We start from the raw sequence: 21107 nt of genomic DNA, 5'->3' as shown, positions 1-21107 counted from the left end.
ATCCAACCAGCGTGACTTTAACTTGTGTACTGACCGTAGTCCTCTCCTCTGAGGATCTCAGGTGCGATGTAGTTTGGTGTCCCACAAAAAGTACTAGTGGTGTCACCTGGTCTGATCCCTTCCTGGGTAGGAGAACAACGATATGGTAAGCCCATTTACATGGATAGCAGGAAAAAGGTAGAGGTCCTATTAGTACTTCCAGTCAATACTAACCCAATGCATTATTGATTACCCTATGCCAGCCGTCCACACAGTCTACTGGAAAATCCATCCATCTTTTACCTTGCACATGCCGTAGTCTGTGAGCTTGATGTGTCCGTCGTAGTCCAACAGAACGTTGTCCAGCTTCAGGTCACGATAGATGATGCCCTTTTCGTGCAGGAAGTTCAGAGCAATGCAGATTTCAGCAGCATAAAATCTATGAGGAAGCAGAAATATATGCAGAAGATGAGGTGTCACCACCACAGGCCAAAGGTTCCCACCTGTGCGGGAAAATGTGCTATGGCCTGGAAAGCAGACCAATCAGGGGGCTCATGTTTATTCATTCTTACAGAGGGATCTGGTCGATTTTCAACCGCCCTGAAACTGGTCACGCCAAATTACAATCTGTTGTCTAAATGGTACAGGTTCAATACGATGACTGACAGAGAAGTGCCCAATGAGACACAAGCATTATCTTTAAGATGGTCTGTTTAATCTGCTTTGAACACAGTATAGAACTAAAGGGACTAAATATGTGAGACCTGTGGTTGGATGCGAAAATCCATTTCTTTACAGAAGAAAAAATATAGAAGAGCAGCAATGTTAAAGACTCAAGCATTTGCTGAGCACATTCATTTCTCCAGAGGATGAACCCCTTTCCATTCTGAACTATTTATGAGCTTTCGTCTAGTGTCTCCCTAATGATCAAATGTTAACATATCATCTGATCCTACACACCTTGTATAGTACATGCCAGAGTAGATAACTGGGCTCATTAACTTAAAGACAATTATACCAATGAGGACAAAACAGTGTAAACTAAATGTTCAATATAGAGTCAAAAATAAACCAATAAACAAGATTCTAACCAAACACGACTGTCATCCTGAAGCGAGTGTGTGAAACCATGAACCTAAATTGAATCCATACAATGTTTAGACTTCCTGTATGTAATCTCACACTACATATTCCTTTTTATATGTTGTTTCTCTGTCATTTATAATTTGTATAGTTCCTTGCAGTTATAAGTCTTGCATGTTTACTTATTGTTAATTTACTTTACTGCCAGATTTCCCTGTTGTGGGACTAATAAAGGATTATCTTATCTTATCTTAATGTGTGGTGAGACAGAGTGAATATTACTATCTATTTTAATTCCCCTATGCTTACTTCATTCTGTGGCATACTTTCATGTGGTGAATGTAAAGACCAATGCAGCCTCTAGGGGGAGCTTATGTGGCTTGTTTAAATGATGAGAATTGTTCAGCACACGGTCAGCGTTCAGATCGCATCAGATCTGTTCCCCTCTAACCGTTCTGAGGTGTTGTTGACTTACGCTCCACAGAAACATATTTTAAGTCAACATTAGCCTTTACAGCCTATTGCTTTGCCAGTGATGAGATCTACTTGGTGTGTATCTGTGGTGAGTCAGTGGCATGTTTCCTCTGCATGTGGAGGTTGTGTGTTTTCTGTCTCTGGGAGATAAGCCTTCATTAACACTGATGAGCGTCTCTCTGTCTGCCTGCTGTGAATCCACGATTGTCAAACACTGAGGGAGACACTGTGGTGGAGAGGATGTTTGATGGAGGAATCACAAATCCCACATCGCTCCCCCACGTTCTCACTGTGACAGGCCTCATTGTGCACTCTTGTTTCACTGCTGGCATCAGACTGATGGAAGGTGCGTCCTATCAGCAGCACCATCCGCCGCCCACCGGCCCGCCTCCCCCACTGCGCGGGGGAATGCAGCAAGGCTCTCGGTAAGAGCACTGCTCATGAATATGTACAATCATTATGAGTGATTAACATGCTGCTTTGCATATGTGCAGCCACTGTCTCCAGAATACAGATTGCAGGGGCCGATTGGGGCCCAACAGTGCCTCTCTAAATTACTAAGCCTTTGATCCAGCATTTATCAGAGCCGCAGTTGGAGTGCCCCGTAAGTAGACAGGCACAATGAATTATGGGTGCTCATTATATTTCTCAGAGGTTGAGAAAAACGTGTTAAGTTCAATTCCGTCTGTAGTGCCGCGTCCATGAGGAGCTGCTTCTTCAAACTTCGGTTGAAACACAAGTTTGTGAAGATGCTGTTGAGGAACATTTCAGACTGAGTGCAAAGACGGTGAATACAAAAGTATCGGCAGCCAAACACACACACACACACACACACACACACACACACACACACACACACACACACACACACACACACACACACACACACACACACACACACACACACACACACACACACACACACACACACACTCCAGCTGTCCCACACCACAAAACATAAGATGCTTTCATGAGACTGAGGCTTTTTGTTCTGACCAAAAGACAACAACTACAATACAGTGCACACACTCTGCCCTTTCACATAAATACATCATGTGAAATAGAAAGAAACCCATCTGGAGGAAGTTCAGTCAGTAAGCCCAAATTGCATAGATGTGTTTCCTGTGCAGCCAGCTGACTGTGCCATGTCAACTTAACCAAAATCCACTTATAAATCCACCCGCTCTCTATGTCATGTCCTGGTCATGCAGATTAAAACTGGAGGCCTCACAGTACTCCGTCCAAGTGGTCCTGATATTTTCTAATTGTGGGTATATTTGAGACTAGCGAAAGGGAAAAATTGTATGTTTATATGTGAAAGATAATTGTAAATGCACCAATAATCAATCAATATGAATTAAGATCCTGGCAAATATGAAAGTAACACTGTTACAGACTACTGTATCTAAATATAGATCCTTAAATTATGGACTGGGAGCTTCTAATCGTGTAAACAGATGTTCTAACACCTGGATGTTTACCTGGCATGTTCTTCTGGGAGCTTCCTTTGTCGTTGCATATGAAACATCAAGTCCCCGCCGTTCACATACTCAATCACCAGAAATAACCTGAAAACCAGAGCATGATGGGAAAATCCATCAGCATACCATGGATACTGTGAGTAGAGTTTTCAAAAATGAGGAAAATATAGATACATGACAACATATCCTGCAGATAAGATGTAATTTTCCTACAAACAATTATTGTCTTCGTGGCCTCATGTCAGTATGCCACAAATTGAAATGTTGTATTTAGGTCCAACGTACGTTTATGTTTCATTTCGATAAAAACGGCCTATGCAGTTTTTCGCAACTATGTTTCCATCTCACAAATATGTCAGTTAACTTCGTCGTTCAATTTTGTACTCTTCAGCTGGTTTGATGAGCTCAGGGTAAAAAACTGCATTTGCTGTTTTCAATGCATGTTCAGTGTTCATCACATTGTTTGACTTGTGTATGTTTTTATGGTTTTTGGGCATAATTTTGAGAAGATGCATTACTGGAAATGGGAAGCTTTGCTATTTAAAATTTTTTATAAATTATATTTTATAAAGCAGCCAAAGTTTTGAAGATTCTCAAAATGAATCATGACATCACACCTTTGCTTTTACATGCAGATAAAAACTGAAGGCAAATCACTGCCTGAAGAAACCAGGAGCTCTTCTACTAAGTTCTTTGTCAAACTCTCACACTAGCTGAGGCCTAGTGACTCAAAGCTCTACCTTTCATATAATATGTCAGTAATTTGGCAAACCTACTAAGACCAGGGAGAAACAGAGGAACTGGGCCAGTCGACCATTTGCCAGATCAGAACTGTGAGTGAGACGGTGATTTTTTGTTCCGGTCCGTAGCATATTACTCCTTTAAATAGAGGGGGATTTTCCCCTTAATTGCAGTGCTGGATTAAGTTGTTCTGTTGCTGTGATCTCTAGTTGTGTTAATTGTCCATTTGTGGTAACGTTCTTCTTTTTGTATATCATAAAGTTTATGTTTTGTTGCAATTCCTAAATTAACCTTTTCACGAAGTGGATTTGTTAAAAAAAACTTAAACATTCATTTGCACCTTTAAATCTGTTTCCATTTTCAATTGTTTTCTCCATGGCCAAAATTATTTACATTGTTACCCCCACTTCCCCCTGAACAGTCAGGGAACGTAGTATTGGGGTATGTTGATGTAATGGCTGTACGTGCTCCTGTTCTGTGTCCCTGTTTTTCTCTCGACACTCCTCTAGCTCCACCCTGAATAAATCCATCTGTCATCAATGAGGTGCACCTCGCCAGTTAATTGGGGTTCTTTTAAAATGTTGTGTGTCAGGATCAGAAGAGAGGCCTCCAGTTTGGGGACCGCTGGTTTTACTGGGGCTTTTTACATTCAGATTTTAACATCGTGTGTATTGTGTCGTCTGATTTTTATAAATCTCACGGTTTGGGCTGTTTTAACGGCTTTCTGTTGTTGATTTGTGTCAGTGTCCCATCGGGCAACACAATCAAAATATATGTTTCACTTCACAACAATCCCGGCCAATTTTTTTTTTTTAATAACGATGTTATCACAACATTTATAGAAAATGTGAAAAAAAGTCTATTTTTGACAAATTAATTCAGTCTTAAAATACTAACACCTACTTTATTAGAAGCTGAACAGTCCTGAAATTATCATATGATGTATAATGGAAACATTTCAATAAGTATATTATCATTATACAGTAGACACCTCAATTAAAGAAGAGCAGAGCAGCATCAGAAAGTAATAATTCACAGTAGTGAAAACCACTGTGAGGTGCTGAGGGCAGTGTCAGCCTTATCACACTCTTACCGACTCTCTGTCTGGAAGCAAGAGTGGAGGCCTACTAAGAATGGATTGGTGGACGCCTGCTCAAACACATGCTTCTCTGTCTGCACCCAGTCAATATCCTGCAGAGATGAGGGGAGAGACACGGAGACAGAGACGGCACAAAGAAAAGATAATGTATTAGCAATCAATTTGTCTGATCAATACACATTCTCAGACAGAGATAGAGACAGACCGCACCACGGATGAAAAATATTGTCAGAGCAGAGAGTTCTCCTCTCAATCAGGATTAGCTTGAGACTCTCTGGTTCCTTGGGCTGTCCCAGGTAAGTGGGTGGACCTTGGACGGTTCGCCAAAAGATAACCAAGCAGCATGAAAGCCTGTCTTAAGAACCATCCACCAGTTAGTCATTGACATGAATGAAGACTCAACATAACTTATTGGATATGACATCCAGAGAGAGCTGTTTTTTATTACCCTATGTGTTGAAAATGGGAAATATAAAAGGACAACATTGAAGAAATTGTCCTCAAAGCCACCTCCATAAGGGCATTGGACTATCCAGATGTTTGAACACATACATTGTGAGTTACCTCCTCTATTTTAATCAGAGGGGCTCTCAAAGGGCACAGCGCTAACTTCTGAGTACTTATTGTTTAAGTTTGGGTACCGTGGTGTTAGCATGCTAATGTTTTTGGTGAAGAGTGAATTGAACAGATCAGTAGCAGCTGCTGAATGTGAGCGCAGGACTGAACGACGTTCATGTTTTACAGCACCTTCGTGTCAAAGATTTTTACTTCCGCCTCACAAAATGTTACACTTTAAGAGTGAATATTCCCTATGAAGTCGTGCAGTTGTACCTCAGAAGTAGCATGTTTCAGCTTTTCGGACATGGACAGTTGGCTGATATTTTTTATCAACAAGCTAATTTAGTTGCTTGGTGGTTGAATTATGTTAGGTTCAGCTGAAAATTGTTGTTTCATATAATTCACCTTGATAGTGTCTGTAATGTCCACTAGAGTGTGAACTAGTTTATTTTAATCTGACAAAATAAGCCTTAACAATTCCATTTGTACAAGTGGTGTAACTCCATATAATATATTATAGGATTATTAGTATTATGAATATTGATATATAATAACATGTAAGTTAAGATTATTCTCATATCTCCTTTTTAAATCAGATGTCACAAAGTGCTTCAAATATTAAAGACATGAAAAACAGGGTTGATATAAAAGTGCTTTTCATTTCACTTGTGGATTTAATTGCTCACACCTCAGTTTTAGGGATGTCAGTGTTCAGCCTGAGGCCAGGGTGTTTTATCCTGATTCAAAGTGTCATTAAGTTGATGATAGTTCATGTTTTATGTGCGCTACAACAGAGTCTGTGTCGAGATTTTGAGTCCCCCATGCTGCGCCCCAACACCATATTGTTAATTTATAACACCACAATAAAGACACCATTCTGAGGGCATGATACAAAATTCCTTCTGGTTGACTAATTACTGGAGGAATTTAGAATAATGTGGAAAACACCATCACAACACATCTGTTGGTCATCCCAGCTACTTCAGTAGTTTGTAGTGAGTCTGTGCAATGCCCGAGCAAGCTTCCTTTGATGTGAGGCGTTAGACCACTGAAAAGATTAATAATTAAATTACTGTGCATGGATATCGCCATGAATAAATAAAAATGGGATGTTCAATCAAACACTGGTAGAACAAGTAGATTTCCTCAAATCTTAAGTGTGAATAAATCCGTTATTGAGCCCAATGTGTGTTGTTCCTCGGCTGTTGCCGTATTTAAGTGTGAAGTGTGGAAAAGAAAGTTGAGGCGTGATCTGTTTCTTCATGGATTCGTTGTGCAGATGCTGGATGAAGTGGTCGCTCTGGTCAGTGATCCTTCTCTGGCTACAGAAGCCCGCAGGACTGTGGAGTGCTTTTTTTAAGGAGTTACAGGAGTTGAGCAATAGTGCCATCTGGTGGCATTACATACCAACAACACACCAAATTCAACAGGATTCAGTACTCCTGGTCATTTATCGCTCTCTCGTAACTTTGATTAAAGAGAAAATTTACTTTTTAAAGGTGAAGTGCACACAACGCACATGGGGATAGCTTTAGCATACGAATGGAAGTAGATCCATACACTAATATCACCTTTTTGTTCTACTTGCACTCAAGTATATAAAGGAAAGAAAGTAAGTGGGCATCTTCCCTCCAACCCATTAAAGGTGATGCTCACTGTGCTGAAAATCACATTTACAAAAAAATATCATCTGCAGATCATTCTGGATAACCCAAAGAACACACAGGCTTCATGATGGCTGTGAAACAGACTGATTCTTGAAACCTGGCAGATAAAACCGAAGCCATCTGCTTTCAAAGAATAATTATGCCTATATGTATTTCAATTACATATTAAATATCCATGCAAGTGTTTAAGTGTGAATAAATCTAATAAATTGAGATTGATGTAATGAATGAATGAATAAAGTTAAACTTATACATAAATATATACATTAAAAACACTAATAGTCTTTAATAATTAAAAATTCAAGTTATTTGATTTAATCACACTAACTTAACATAAAAGAAAGAAACTTAATGAAATGTGACCCATTCCATTAAAAAGTATGTAATAAAGGACCAAATGGAAAAGTGATTTGTAATTCAAATACATAAAGTCATTGTTTTCAGCATCATTATTATAAGTGTGCATGACTGGATTGACTGGATTTCACTACAGCTATGTAAAAATGGGTCAGTGTAATATGGGTGAACTGACCATTTAGTAAACTAAACATTGAGTTTACTAAACAGTTCTTCTCCATGCACACTTAAGGATTTAGAAGTGAGCCCCACACTGAGCCAGCGCCATTTACATGAATAATAAATAATACATGTGAAAGATATGTATGTTTTCTGCATACATGAGAGCATTATGCAGACATTCCCTTTCTGAATTTCACTTCATGTTCATCTGGTCATTCATCACTGCAAAGGCAACGTCGTTTCCGGATTTTTATCATCTCCGGTGAGTCACCCACTCACTTACTCCCGCTTCCTACTAAGCCCCCTGTTTCGAATTCGTAAGCTCTTTGCCACTTTTGTATCATTTCCACCCCCACTCCGTCTTTACCCCCCTTGTCCCACTTCTTTCTCCCTCATTCCTTTCAGAAGCTCCTACCAGTTTCTGACTCTCTCCTCTTTGCTCACTCCTGCTTTTCTCCCCATACACCCTTCACAGTTATATTTCCAACCTGAACTTTGAATTATACTTCCATCCCTTCGTTCGTCTCTGATCACTCTCAGACCTGTTACATGGTCCAGCAGTTCTCAATCCCTGCCTGCGGGGCCCAGAGTCTTTCAGCTTTTCTTTAGGACCGGCTCATCAGGGACTGCTCAACACTTTGACTGCAAGGTCAAAGTAATTAAATATACAAAAGCAGAAATCCCTTAAGTCTAAGAACATGTACTGAAAGTGTAATTCAAAAAGTATTTAATATTCACTCCTCATCCATAAAACACTCACTGATTTCACTTGAATCTACCCTGGACCAGAGCAGAACATTACACACCGTCACCTTCTGTGTCCTCCACCCCTCCGTGCAACACACACGGGCTGGTCTCAGTGTATCATGTCATCTGAAGTCCACAGCACAAATCCGAGACAGCAAACAGACATAACAATTTGAAGCTGGGATGCGTCAGTGTGGAGAGGGAATGTGATTTAACTGCTGCACTGGAGCAAGAATTATTTTCAGATGGTTTTGGATTTACAGAAACTAGTGCTGTGCCCCTTCATGTCGGTTTGTCATGTCCTCTTCTCTCATCCTGCGTTAATGCTCTGGAGCTACTTCAGAATTATTCCTTGTCATTGCTGAGTCCTCCTCAAACAATTCTACAAAATACTGTCACTTTGTATTGTTTGTGTGCTGGACATTGTATACAGAGCTATTTATACACAGTCTATGATGCAAAGTGAAAATAAAATAATACTTTGTGTTCATCCTACCGGGTTTATCTGCAATAAATATTTTATCGTCATTTTTTTTCCTCCAGAAAATGAAACAGAATTTGCCTAATTGTTGTTGTTACTTAATTAATGTTATTTTTATCATCATCATTTGCATTCTGGCTATTTTAGATGTCTGTGAAACAACTGACAAAATCTTCAGACCCAATAAAGAGCATTACAGCAACAAGATAAACTTTGCACTTTCATTTTGAAGACAAATTGCTAAACAGAAAGTGATTCTATGAAAGTTGCTGCCATGACGGATAGCAACAGAGACACCCGTCGATGAAAACAATAAAATTATAAAAAATCATCTAGCTGGAGAGATATGATTGGCTGTATTGTTCATTCGAGGACGTAGAAGAGTACATGTTCAACTTGGTCCACCCCCACTGGTCCCTTGTATATTCAAGTTTTATCGATATTGAAAGTAACACGTGTCCAAATTGCACCACACTCGGCACTGCACATTCTCTGGCAATTTACAATAGACCTTCCAAGTATGTCACCTTGCCGCCTGTCTATCTCTAGACAATCCACCGGTAAAAACAGTGGAAGTGCCTCATGTTGCACAAGACAGTTTGCTTTAGACGTGCAAAAATAATCAGCGTTGTAGTAACAACCCCCCCAATTTGCACGTCCTCAGAAATTAATGCTAAGTGTACGCCAGAGGCAATATGCACTTGACTGGTAGGGGCAGTGAAGTGGAAGTATAAGGGAATGTGACAGGGTCAGGGGTCAATGGGCACCAAAGCAGCAACAACAATGGCAAAACATTTTAAAGACAAGCTTATTGAACTAGTCAAGTGTAAAATGTGTCATTGCCGCTACACGTAGACAAATATGTTTGTCATAATAAGTGGCGACAGATCAGTACCATTTGAGAAGTGGAGGTGGAAACCTGCAAAAATAAATGGAAATAAGTCCTAGACCTTTACGTCCGTGCACAGCGGGAAAAAAGTACGCCTCAGCTGGCTCAGCAACTTCATCAATAACTGGTCCACTGAGACCAATTTTCACAAAATAATACGGTAAGTGTCTACCTACCGATAACGTAGCAAAGCTGTAATCCCAATTGTCATATGTTAACACCAGCAACAACTGGTTTTTAGTGTAGGAGCTAAATGGCTAAACATTTTACACATGTCAGATATCAACATTCACATTGCATGCCAGGTGTTAACTTGAAACTCTTGTTGCCAAATGAAGAGGAGCTCAGCTCTGGTGATCACAGAATATGGTAAGTTTTCTCCGTTGTGCCCTCTAGTGGTATCCTCGGGTAACATGCGTAGTACATGCCCGAGGATACAAGTATGTAAACAACTATGTTCATGACGCAGCCGGTTGTCTATGCGAACGCGTGTTCAAACACCAAGTGTATTTCTGGGCTGAGTGTCTCTCTCTGGATAATGAAACTCTAAACAATATCTCTAAAATGCAGTTCTGTGAGACACACACACACACACACACACACACACACACAGATATATATATATATATATACACATGGTCGCCCTGAGCTGATTGCAGTTCTGGTACAGGTCGATGGTGCTGGAACTGAAGCAACAAACCACTCTGCAGGCAAAGACAGCTATGGGCTGGCCTCCAGGAAACAGGGAACAAGCTTCTTCATATGACATTTCTGTCACAACTGTGTGTGTGTGTGTGTGTGTGTGTGTGTGTGTGTGTGTGTGTGTGTGTGTGTGTGTGTGTGTGTGTGTGGGGGGGGGGGGGGGGGGGGGGGGGGGTAAATAAATGCGATATTGAAACCAGTATTACTGTATTTCATTGATTGTAGTGAATTGTAGACATACTATTTAGGATACTGCTCAAAAATCATATTGATGTGTGCCGTGTCAACGGTTGAAGGCTTTGAATGAGCCTTCTGGTTCATTATGACGTTATCTACAGGTGTAGCCATGATCCCACTCTTGAGCTGATCTGGACTGTTTGTCAGTCTGATTATGTCCCTGTCTCACATCCTTGACATTGTGTGTACTGAAGTGTCTCACCTCATCATCATGGACCAGCTCCTTCTTCACCACCTTCATTGCGTACACCTGCTCATTCTTCTTTAGCCGAACCAGCAGCACTTTGGCGTAGCTGCCGCGGCCGATCACTCGGATCATGTCAAAGTCTCCCAGCCCGAGAGCCAGGCCCTGGGACAGCTTAATGCCATCAATGCCATCCACTACTGCTTTGATGTCCTGAGGGGGGTAGAGGAGTTTTACTTCGCCATTCAAGCCGAAGGATGAACAAGTAAAATTATATTAAACAAAAATGATATCCTCAAATATGTAACCCCAGTATTACAATAACTGAGCTTGTGACTGCAGTCAAAACAAAGACTATCCAATGAATTAATGACTGGGAGCCCTTCTCACCTCAGTATCTGCATCATCTGTTTTATCCACTGTACAGTTGTGTGGTAAAAAGGATACTGTAATAAACAGATACACAGAGTCAGTGAATTATGATCATTTGTAGACAGATAATATAACAGAAATGAAGCCATACTTATAGGTTTAGAATGTTTATATATATATTCAGCCAATAGAGGGAGATAGAGTACAGAGAATAAGGTATGTAGCCCCAGGAAATACCAAACTAGGTCAATTCACAGGGGGTCTCAGCACATCTCCTGCCAGGGACCCCCAAACAGTCCAGCACATCAGTCCACAGTCTCCTCATAACTTGATTTACGACTCTGTTCTCTGCGATCCATCAGAGAGCATTAATGTGCTTAGATAACAGTTGACTTACACTTATGTAAGTGATGACAGTGAATGTGAGGCGAAGCGACCAGGGTCTCAACAAAGTAACCACTTTATTAGTCATTCATTTGTAACACAAACAGAATATAGTTTAAAGATTAAATCACCGAACTTATCGCACATATAAAATTGCATGTTAGGTCTGTTACATTGTTTTATACTGAAGATTGTGGATTTGACAAATTCTCTGCTCAAAAAAATTAACGCTTTATCATGAAAGTAGAACAGCAAGACAGTTAAATTTCAGGAATATCAATCTGTGCATTTAGGAATGGTTTTGCATTTAGGAATGGTTTTGCATGTGTTGGCCACAGACAGCTGCTCTCTAAGTATCCTTCCTGACTGATTCTTCTTTAGTTTTGTGTTCTGCTAGTGTCCTTACTGCTAGTGTCACTATGGTAGCATGAGGCGGTACCTGCAGCCCAATCAGGTAGCACAGGTAGTCCAGCAGCTCCAGAATGACACATCCATACGTGCAGTCACAAGAAGGTTTGCTGTGTATCCCAGCTCAGTCTCATGAGCATGGAGTATATACCAGGAGACAGTTACACAAGGATAGCTTGACAGGATTTTTAGAAGGGTATCAACCTAGCAGCAGGACCAGTATCTGGTCCTTTGTGCAAGGAGGAAAAGGAGGAGCACTGCCAGAGCCCTACAAAAAGACCTCCAGGCTACTGGTGTGCATGTTTCTGACCAAACTGTCAGAAACAGACTCCATGAGGGTGGCATGAGGGCCTCCTCTAGTGGGACCTGTGCTCACAGCCAAGCTCCGTGCAGCTCGATTGGCATCTGCCAGAGAACGGCAGGTCCGGCACTGTCCGGTTCTCTTCACACTGAGCATGTGACAGCGAAAAAAGAGTCTGGAGAAGCTGTTGTGAACGTTATGGTGCCTGTAACATCATCCAGCTTGACCGGTTTGGCGGTGGTTCAGTGATGGTCTTGGGAGGCATATCCTGGGAGGGTCACAGAGACCTTCATGTCATAGCCAACCAGAAAAAAAACATCAGAGAGATTCCCAGACCTTAAGCTGGTGCAGTGGGCCTCAGGTTCCTCCTGGTGCAGGACAATGCCTTCTGTGGCCAGAGTATATAAGCAGTTTCTTGTGACGAAGGCATTGATGTCGCCAGGTACACTGACAGACAGCAGGCCCAGACGTTGTCTGGTGTGCATACAGGCACGTGGGGGCCATACACAGTACTGAGTCACATATGAGTGGCTGTCATAAAAGTTGTGCAATTTGGATCACCCTGTGATTTCTATTTTTTCTTAGATTTTTCAGTATGATTTTGGTTTCCATTGACCGTTGTTACATCATTTGTTCTCAACAAATTATAGAATGTAACAACTGTACAATCAGTGAAGAATCATACATCAAGATCTGATGTGTGATTTAAATGTTCCCTTAATTTGTTTGAGTAGTGTATATGACATAAAGCAAATGTAAAAGCCAACCATTTCAAGGGTTTTGTAATATACAAGAATAAAGTCATAATTCAACAAAAACAAAAGTCATATTATTATAATAATAAATTGTTAATTATTCATATAAGGTCAATGTGAAAAGTTGACCTCAGTGAGTCTGAGTGAATTGAGCAGATTTACTAACATTCCCGATGGTTAGTCAATATATCACATTTCAGGGACGTGGGGTCACCTTGACCTTTGACCTCACGGCACCAAAATCGAATCAGTTTATCCTTGGGTCAAAGTGAATTTTTGTTCAAAATTTTAAGAAATTCTCTCAAGGCATTCTTGACGTAATCGCGTTAAGAGAATGGAAGGAGGAGAAAATTTGCCGCAAAGAGAACTTTTTTATAGATACTTTATTCTCGTAAATTTACAACTCTTAGTAGATCACGTTTTCTGAAAAACGTGGTACTTTTTTCTCATAATATTACACCTAAATTCTCGTTTATTTACAAAAAAATTCCCGACTTTATTCTTGTAAATTCATGACATTTTTTTGTAATTTTGCGACTTTTTTCTTGGAATCTCATATATTTTCTCCCTTTGAGTGACACCTGTAATTCATATATTGAACCTGTGCTGTCAGTAGATATAAATGGACACAGGTTCATGTCCCTCTGCATGTGGAGCTATCATTGTAAATAGCCTCACGTAGCATCATAACTGTTTACTGGATTGTGTGAAATGTTAGCTGCCAGTTCTATCAGAGTTGCCCTGTGCAATTTTTTTGTACATGTATAGGTAATAATTAACATATAAACAGATAATCTGAAATGGAAGGCAAGATTTAAGCAATGGATGAATTTAAACGTATGTCCGAGTATGATGGCTCCTGATGGTTCCCTCAGAGATTTGGTTTTGTGCTTCCTTAGAAATGAAGACTCAGAATGTCTCTGAGCTTGTTTGACTGGGTTACATTAACAATTGTGTGTAGAATATCAAGATGTGAGCTAAAGAAAGAATAAGGTTTCAGTGTCTTACTCCCATCTGTGTCCTCTGTGTCATCCGGTGGAAGATCCACCTCCTCACTCTTGGCGTCTGACGGGGGCTCCTGTGATGGCATGACTGGATCCTGAACAAAGAAGTGAAGAAATCCACCTAAATATCCATCAAAAATTTCCCAAAATATCCCTGGAAATATCCACTCCAATTGCTACAAAGAGAATTTATGTTAAGATATTTTGCAAGGACCAAGGAAATGTGTGGAGAGATGCTAAGCTAATAAACAGAGAGATGCTAAGTCCCTTATCCAGGACTGAAGGTACTGAACTGAAGCTGGGATCAAGGGGGGGTATCCCCCTGCGTATAGCACACAGTTCACTCAGCACCAGAGCATGTACTGTATTGACTACATTGACTTTGTAGTCAGGACTCAGTTTTTGATCATTGTGTTTTTTCAGACCCTTTGTGGTCAAACGGATTGATTGCATGGAGCACACTGATTTGCCGTCACTAAACTTTAACTTTTGTTTCAGTGGAATGGGAGGAGGAAAGAGGACACACAATCCACAGTGACAAACAGGAAATTTGCAAAGAGAGATTTTCCGTGTTGTGTACAGCAACATCACATCATATTAAACCATTTACTGCCCCGAACAAAAGTAAACAAAAGTCTCCAGATAAACACACAGTGCAGAGCAGCCGTTTGTGAGGCCTGATCGCTCAGAGTGACGCACATTGATGAAGGGAAAAGATCCCTTCATCAAGGCTCACATGACGATTACGTCAAGCTGTCAGCCTGACAATTCTAAAGCAAGATTCTATTTCTGCTCATGAGAAGAAGCTTTTCTGCTGTGAGTCAGGTTTCTTTTCACAAAAAATCCTTCACTTGATACAGAATTATTTGGGTATATAACAATCTGGGCCTAAGTGACTCTGCTGTTTGTTTTTGCATATTTCTCATATTTGTTATTTAAACGTGTTTAACTTTGTGTACTGTTCATGCCCGACCATTCTGAGCTGCACCTTCATAATTATGATACAGAAATAAGCAAAGGGAGGGACTGAGACTGAGAAGCAGGATGAGGAATACAAAGTTGGAACACACTTGTATGTGTAATATGTTATTTCTTTGTCTTCTCTGCTGCTGACTGGGGTTTCTGGCTGGGAGCAGATGGCGGTGGTGGTGACTGCTTGCCAATGGATTCACAATAGATTGTTGTGTTTGTACAAGAGGATATAGCATCTCCTCTGAGAGGCACAACTTCCTAAGCTCTGACTGGACCAGATAGTGACTGGCTATCAGAAAGTGAAAAGACAGGTTGACCAGGCCAGGGCCAGCTGGTTAGCATGCTTACTTCAAAAGAAGCAAAGCAGAGCTAGAAATAGAAATAAAACCTCTGTTTGGGCCGTTGAAAGTCGTAGATATCAGGCAGCCTTTTGTTATTTTGATTTACTTACTTTACTTACTTTATTCCTTTGTTTTTGTTTTAAGTTCCTTGTTAATTTCTGAGTTTGCCAACTGTTTCTGTTGATCTTTGTTATCATTCTAAAAAACGTTCAAAAGAAAATACAAAAAAAATGTCCTTGAGTGATATCACTTGAGTCAGTGTTGGTTTGAAATATACAGAAATCTGTGCCTGTGGAGTTATGGGAACACACTGCTCCCCATCTTTGCTTAGGTCATATAATTGAAAACAAAGAAAAAATATATTTTTAAAGCTTTCTGATAAGGGTTATGCCTTGGCCGATGTTTGAATCGAGATTCTACCAAAAACCTTGCAGGCTTTAGCTTTTCTGTCATTAATGTTTAAATTCAGTCATCAGGTTAATTACAGGGATATTGGAGCACAGGGAGACTGTTACAAAGAAAACTGAAAAAACCCAGTCAGCAAGTAGTTGTGAGTGTATACATCATTTTTTCCAAACATCTCCGTTTCTGCCCGTCCAGACTAAAATGCAACCCTGGACTTTTCAGTGTCTCAAAACATCCACATTTGATTGGCAGTAGTATGGATGCTAGCCGTATCCGTAACAGAGTTGATGCAGTTTCAAACGAAAACATAGTAATATATATTTTGGACTACTTGTTTTTCATGATCCATTTAGAATTAAGTGTTGTCGTGTTCCCTGGTCCCACCAATGACTCAAGTTGGTACAATATTATAATAATATCACATAGAAATGATGACCAAAAAAACATGAAGACCAAAGTTGTGATAAACCAGAATTATGCTTTATCCCGAACAGTGAAATAAAGAGTAATCACTGCAAGTCACGAACATGTTCAGTTAATGTATCTGAGACATGTTCTACTTGCCCTGTTATCACTTAATACTCTATGGCTGAGGGAAGGAAATCTTCATCATACATGTCGACATCACGTAATCTGTTCTTCTGAGTTTGCCAGTATATCGGGAGACTGCGTTGGCGTTAGGTATGACAAGCTGTTACTCTGCTTCCTGCTGCTCGGAACATGAACATGAAATACTCACCATAAGCCTTTGGCAGGTCTGAGGGATGAGTCTGTGACAGCGCTTATGGACAAGCAGTTTGCAGTTGATACACTTGTAGCCCTGCCTGCCCAGCCCCCATATCCTTTCACTACAGTGGCCACAGTAGGCTTTCTGTAAGAAAAGAACGGGACAGGTTAGTCTTTACCTTATATACCGGCTGATTAGCCATCAAGGATTAATGAATAGGGATCATTAGCGATGTCTCAATTCAGGGGCTACATCCTTCGGAGGCTGCATTTCAAGACCGACTGCGTCACAATGGTGCAACATAATTGTGCCAGTTCCAAGACTCCTTCATATAAAGCCCACAAATACCTCCTTACATCCCATAGAAACAAAGTCTCCAACGGGTGGATTCTTCCCAGCCCCACCTATCCCAGGATTCACTGTGCTTCAGCATTGCTTGACTGTCATGCTTCAACTCAACTAAACTAAACAGCTGACAGACTTCAGCTCTAGTGCTAGGCGATATCAATATGGTCAGGACGAGGTTGCGAGACTGATCACAGAAGTCCTCTGTAGACCAGACCATCTCACTCCGGTTCAGCCTTCGTGGTCTATGCGGTCCCTGAAGGAGGCCGACTTTGTGGGCTAAGTCCTCCAAAGGATGCAGTCCCTGAATTGAGACATGGCAGTGGACAAATATACAGTGGCAGGATGTGATGAACACATGGTGACAGCATCACAGTGAGTTCATACATCAGAATAATTACACATTTCATTTGATTCTTTATCTTCTCTTGTCCTCTTCTGGTCATGGTAACGTTGTGTATTCAATCTTAATATTTCTAACAAACCAACATGTGTCTGTGACTTTGCTGAAAAGTAACCCCTGGCGGTACAAACTGCCTTGTACCCTGGCGGTACAAACTGACCAACCAAACCAAAAAATGTTATTCCGAAAATGCAGTTCTGAAAAAAAAAAGATCTGCTCATAATTCAGAACACACAAGCTGATCTGTAAGGTTTGGTGGTGTTGGTGCTTTCATCCATTCATGTGATTGTGTGAACTTGGGGATGGGATGGGCGTTTTTTTATGTAAACACTTTGTGTGACATTTTGTTCGCTTAAAAAATGCTATGTAAATCACTTCATAAAGACTTTTTATTCACTTAGAGTTACAGAAGGTTTCATGTCCAAAGATGATGAACATATCTGGAAGTAAATACCAATAATAAAATCTTGTCTAACATTTATCATTAGAACTTAAACTCAAGTGTTTTTAGTGCAAAACCAGAACAAATGAAATGGCCTTATTGTTCCAATAATAAATAAATAACACACACACATAAAATATAGCAGTCTGAAGATTTTTTGCATTTTGCTATAAATACTTGGGTATTCCGAGAAAATAAAGTAAAACATTTGCATTAGTCTGAGATTAAATTCACAACTTTCTAGAAAACTAAACTTGAAAATATTGTGTTTAACCTTTTTTTCCAGGAACCAACATCAATCATCAAAGCAGGAGGCTAAACTTTCCATCAGATCCAGCAGATTAGAAACACCTGTTATTTAGTCCAGAATCCGTCATTTAAAATCTGAATCTACTGTAAATGCAGAACAAGTTAAAATACTTTTTCCTCTTTTCCAGATTTTGTTTAAACTTTAAACTATCCTGCCCCTTTCCCCTACACTAATGTGCCATACTTATTTTTTATTTATGCATATGCATTATTTTATATTTATATTTTTCCTTTTTATTGAAATGATGATGTTGGATTTTTACTTGATAGAAACCCAAACACAGAGGCAGTGCTGCTGTGAAACTGTCCCAATATACATACACATATTGTATTTTCAACTTTGCCTTAAGAAAAACAAGCTACAACAAATATTTAATTTCAACTTTGACCGACTTTATCTTCCAGGAGGAATTTTAACATATTAAAGAAAAACCTCTAAAGATGACAGAGACAGCAATAAAGTACAAAAGGACCTGGTGAGACTGCACATGTGACCACCCTGGGAGCCTGACTGTCTTACAAAATGAAATGGTTCTTTCTAAAGAAACTTCCCAGTACAAACTTACAGATGTGTAAAAAAAAATCATTTTCAGATAAATATTTCACCACTGCTCTAGAGGTCTTTGAACTGTGTTATTGGGTCAATGCAACTGTGCAGCTCCACCAAACTAAAAACAAATATATGTCATGTTGTCTGACTTGTTTTTAATGAATCCTTCATACATTATTATCCTGTGTACAGTGTGTTATTATGTCTGGTGAAAGGCTTGGTCTCCTCCCTTCCCTCACATTCATCTATTGTAAAGCATAGACATACTGGAATTTACTCTCTGTTACATAACATGGTCTCCAGAGAGTTTGTTCTTTGATTGGTTCTTCCTCTGTGGTTGTTTTGTCACTCGTCTCTTACATTGCTATATTAGTACCAAAGGATGTTTTGTTTAGAGCTCAGTGTCCCTGGACATCAATAAATCTGTCGCTAAAACGTTTCACTGGAGACTAAAGACTTAAGATGCAGTGCGCGCACTTCAATATATCGACAACATTCATTCACCGGGTGTGCACGCCGACAGTGTGAAGAACAAAGAGTCCCCGTCACCGCGCTGTTGCCATGGAAATTCTTTAGCTAGTCATCAAAGGCTTCCCTCAGTCTTTCTAATCTAACTCTACACAGAGGTTAAGGCGTACATTTATAAATTAATCACATGCTTTTGCCTCGCTCCACGTTTCTCCCTGCACTGCTAACACAAGCTGAAAGTATTCACCAGTGTAAGGTAAAAAGAGCTGTTGTCGTCACTGCGTCAGTCTATGGTCGGGCTTGAAAACACCAGGGAGTGCGATTAGTTATGCCTTATATTCTTCAGCCCAGAACACATCCAGTCCCATGCTGATTTACCCCCAACACTGAGAAATAGGCAATCACATAAAGTCAGACTGACATCCTTAAGCTTCCCTTTACAGCACTGTCTGATCGACGGCACAGCAGAGGCCTCGCATACGTCTAAACAACAAGTTTAGAAACAAGTTAACAGCTCTGCAAAGTTTAACGCTGCCGTATGTTAACCATGTTTACTGACGCCGTTTTCTAGCTCTGTCAAGACAGTGATTCAAAGAGGGGTCCAGAGTGATCCACTGCATCCCGAGTGACTCAGATATTTTAGAGCACAGGTGTGGGCTCATTGACACTGTTATCACCGACAGATACAGCGTGTAACTCCATCAAATAACCTGGTCATCTGTCAAGATTTGACATGACACATTCTGCCAGCTTCTCTGATGACAAGAAATTCACTTCACTTCAGTCAGGGCTTAGCAAGGGATGTTCTTCAGCAAGAGCTTTAACGGAAAGATGATGAGAACAACAGCATAACATTTTAAAGAGGGGATTTGCAACATGCAGCGTTTAAGCCCATCTCTAGTGGCTCCCTATCTATAAAAAAATATGGAAATAATGCAAATAATGTACACTTTGCTATCATTGTTGTATACCTAAAGTAACATTTTATGTAACTAAAAGATATACTTAATTAAAAAAGAAATTTATGCACATCAAATAAGAATTCAGTCCTGCAACAAAAATAATGCCAGTCAAATAGTGTGTAAGTGTGTGTGTCTGTGTTTAAGCTCGCCATGGATTCAAAATTAAGAAAAGACTGAGGAAAACAATGCGTCGGCGGTTTTCATTTGCTTTCATCAGCACTACTGCTGCCTTATCAAAATGTTTGATTTGTGGTGAGAACTTAGCCACAAACAAAAACTTTAAAAAAAAAAAATATTATGTTCAAAGCATTTCTAGCATGCTGCATTTGCTGAGAAGTGTTCGGCTGGGCCCATGCTAGTTTGTTGGTAGCTAAGGAGATATTAAGGGGTGGAAACACATTCTCATGCAATAAAAACATACAAATTTATCAGAGCAATTATATACAGATTCAAACTCTTTTCTTCAGTGTAGCACTTGTTTCATTTCATAAATGCACCAAAACATTGGATTATTTTTAAAGAAATGCAAAGTTTAAACAGTAAAATATCAATAGAAAGTGTACCTTAGCCACTTTGTGTTGGAACATATGAATGAATGCTATTTTAGACGTATGAGTACTGTTAATAGTCTAATTTAGATGCAGTACTGCAGTACTTTTATACTCACTGTCAGCTATTAGCAGCATAAGGAACAAATCCGATGTTCCACCAAAATTGAATTATTAAAATCTGAAATTTCCCCTGTCCTCATTACATCCAATACCTTTAGACACTGATCCAAAATCTGCTACAGATGTATCGATACTAAAACTGATAACTGTCATGAGGATGACATGAATTTATATTGGACAACATAAATCATTTCACTATATTACAGGAGTTATAGGTTTAACCCTGCATGAATTCTGGTGGTTCATGTTAAATGAGTAAGTGTTGACAGCCATTCTAAAAAGTCAGTCTGGCCCAGTGGTGAAGTCACAAAGACACATGCCTCTGTTAAACAGGTACAATGAGAGTTAGCAAGGAGCTTTGTGGATCCTGTGTTCAACACACCCCAACAACCTACACAAACTGTAGTGCATTGTGTAAAACCATTTCCTCCAGCAAAGCTCCAGAAA

General features: G+C 40.0%; 1 protein-coding gene across 1 annotated transcript in view; it reads right to left on the bottom strand.

The window, feature by feature from the left end:
• Positions 1 to 21107, bottom strand: part of prkcz (protein kinase C, zeta) — a 124416-nt gene that overhangs the window by 36544 nt on the left and 66765 nt on the right. Inside the window, exons 6-13 of the mRNA XM_053424252.1 lie at positions 16523 to 16654; positions 14070 to 14160; positions 11232 to 11287; positions 10860 to 11054; positions 4852 to 4949; positions 3018 to 3104; positions 283 to 418; positions 35 to 122 (exon numbers count right to left, since the gene is read on the bottom strand). Of these exons, the coding sequence (XP_053280227.1) occupies positions 35 to 122; positions 283 to 418; positions 3018 to 3104; positions 4852 to 4949; positions 10860 to 11054; positions 11232 to 11287; positions 14070 to 14160; positions 16523 to 16654 (883 nt within the window). The remainder of the gene's footprint in view (positions 1 to 34; positions 123 to 282; positions 419 to 3017; positions 3105 to 4851; positions 4950 to 10859; positions 11055 to 11231; positions 11288 to 14069; positions 14161 to 16522; positions 16655 to 21107) is intronic.

Source organism: Pleuronectes platessa, chromosome 6 (assembly GCF_947347685.1).
Source record: "Pleuronectes platessa chromosome 6, fPlePla1.1, whole genome shotgun sequence".
In the NCBI taxonomy this organism is placed as follows: Eukaryota; Metazoa; Chordata; class Actinopteri; order Pleuronectiformes; family Pleuronectidae; genus Pleuronectes; species Pleuronectes platessa.
Note: the sequence above shows the minus strand (reverse complement) of the source record. Positions and strands in the feature narration are given on the sequence as shown.